The 927-nt window shown below is 58.1% G+C and overlaps 1 protein-coding gene across 1 annotated transcript in view; it reads right to left on the reverse strand.

The window, feature by feature from the left end:
* LOC104545191 (toll-like receptor 2) overlaps window positions 1-64 on the reverse strand; it is a gene marked incomplete at its 3' end in the record, with an annotated part of 1,091 nt that extends 1,027 nt beyond the window's left edge. Inside the window, 1 exon segment of the mRNA XM_010190258.1 lies at window positions 1-64. This exon segment is cut by the window's left edge and continues 6 nt beyond it. Within this exon segment, the coding sequence (XP_010188560.1) occupies window positions 1-64 (64 nt within the window).
* Between the last annotated feature and the right edge of the window lie 863 nt (window positions 65-927).

Here is a 927-nt window from a genome sequence, read left to right on the forward strand (position 1 = left end):
TGCGGTTGAAGAAACACCTGCATTCTGCCTCCAGCAGCCCCAGGAGGAGAACAGCCACCTTCATGGTGAACAGCCTGAGATGAGAAGAGCAGCGGTGAGATGAGAAGAGCAGCAGCGAGCGAACCGCTCAGATGTCTCGGTCCAGCCCCACAGAGCCACCCCCAGGGACACGGCGCTGCCCCCATCGCCCCTGCCCGTGTCCAGCGCACCCCATCGCCGCCCGCCCGGACACTCAGCAGTGACTCAAGGCAAAGCTCACGTCAGCAGCGAAACACCCAAAAGCTTGGCAGGGAGTCGGTGGCGCTGGGCTCACCCCACCCCAAAAACAAAAAAAAAGGGTGGCCCCCCCGAGGTGCCGGGGCTCTGTGCTCTCCTGCCTGGGCTGCGCTGCTGCAGAGATTCCCGTCCCCGAGCAACCAGGAAATCCCATGGATCCGGAGAAACTAGAAATGCCGAGTTCCAGGACAGCGGAGCCAGACACATCAGCCTGAGCGCAGGACAGGAGAGCCAGGGCTCTGTTTGTTTCTCCGCACGCTGTAATCTGGGGCAGGAAATTGCAACAGAGGGCTTCGTCTTCTGCCTTTTCTCACCCTGTCAATGATTTGATTCATTACCAGCCTCCAAGAGGATGGTAGAAAATAATTTCTGAGGGTCTGTACACATCCCTGTCGGCACCAAGTAGCGCTTTGCTGTCCGGCTGACGGGAGAACCTTACCAACAGATTGCAAAAACTAAACAGCAAGCAAAGATCAAAGGCTCCCAAGAATGTGCTGACTCAGCTCTTTCCCATCACCCAGATGGGGTGGTGGCAAGGGGTCCTTGGGGGTCTCCAGCCCAGCTTCCAGCAGTGTTGCCGGCAGTAGCTGCAATCAACCACAGCTTTTTCTGGCCACGTCTCAACCCCCACCCCCCCCCATACGAACCTGA

The sequence above is a fragment of the Mesitornis unicolor genome, unplaced genomic scaffold, assembly GCF_000695765.1.
Source record: "Mesitornis unicolor isolate BGI_N332 unplaced genomic scaffold, ASM69576v1 scaffold42898, whole genome shotgun sequence".
NCBI classification, from domain to species: Eukaryota; Metazoa; Chordata; class Aves; order Mesitornithiformes; family Mesitornithidae; genus Mesitornis; species Mesitornis unicolor.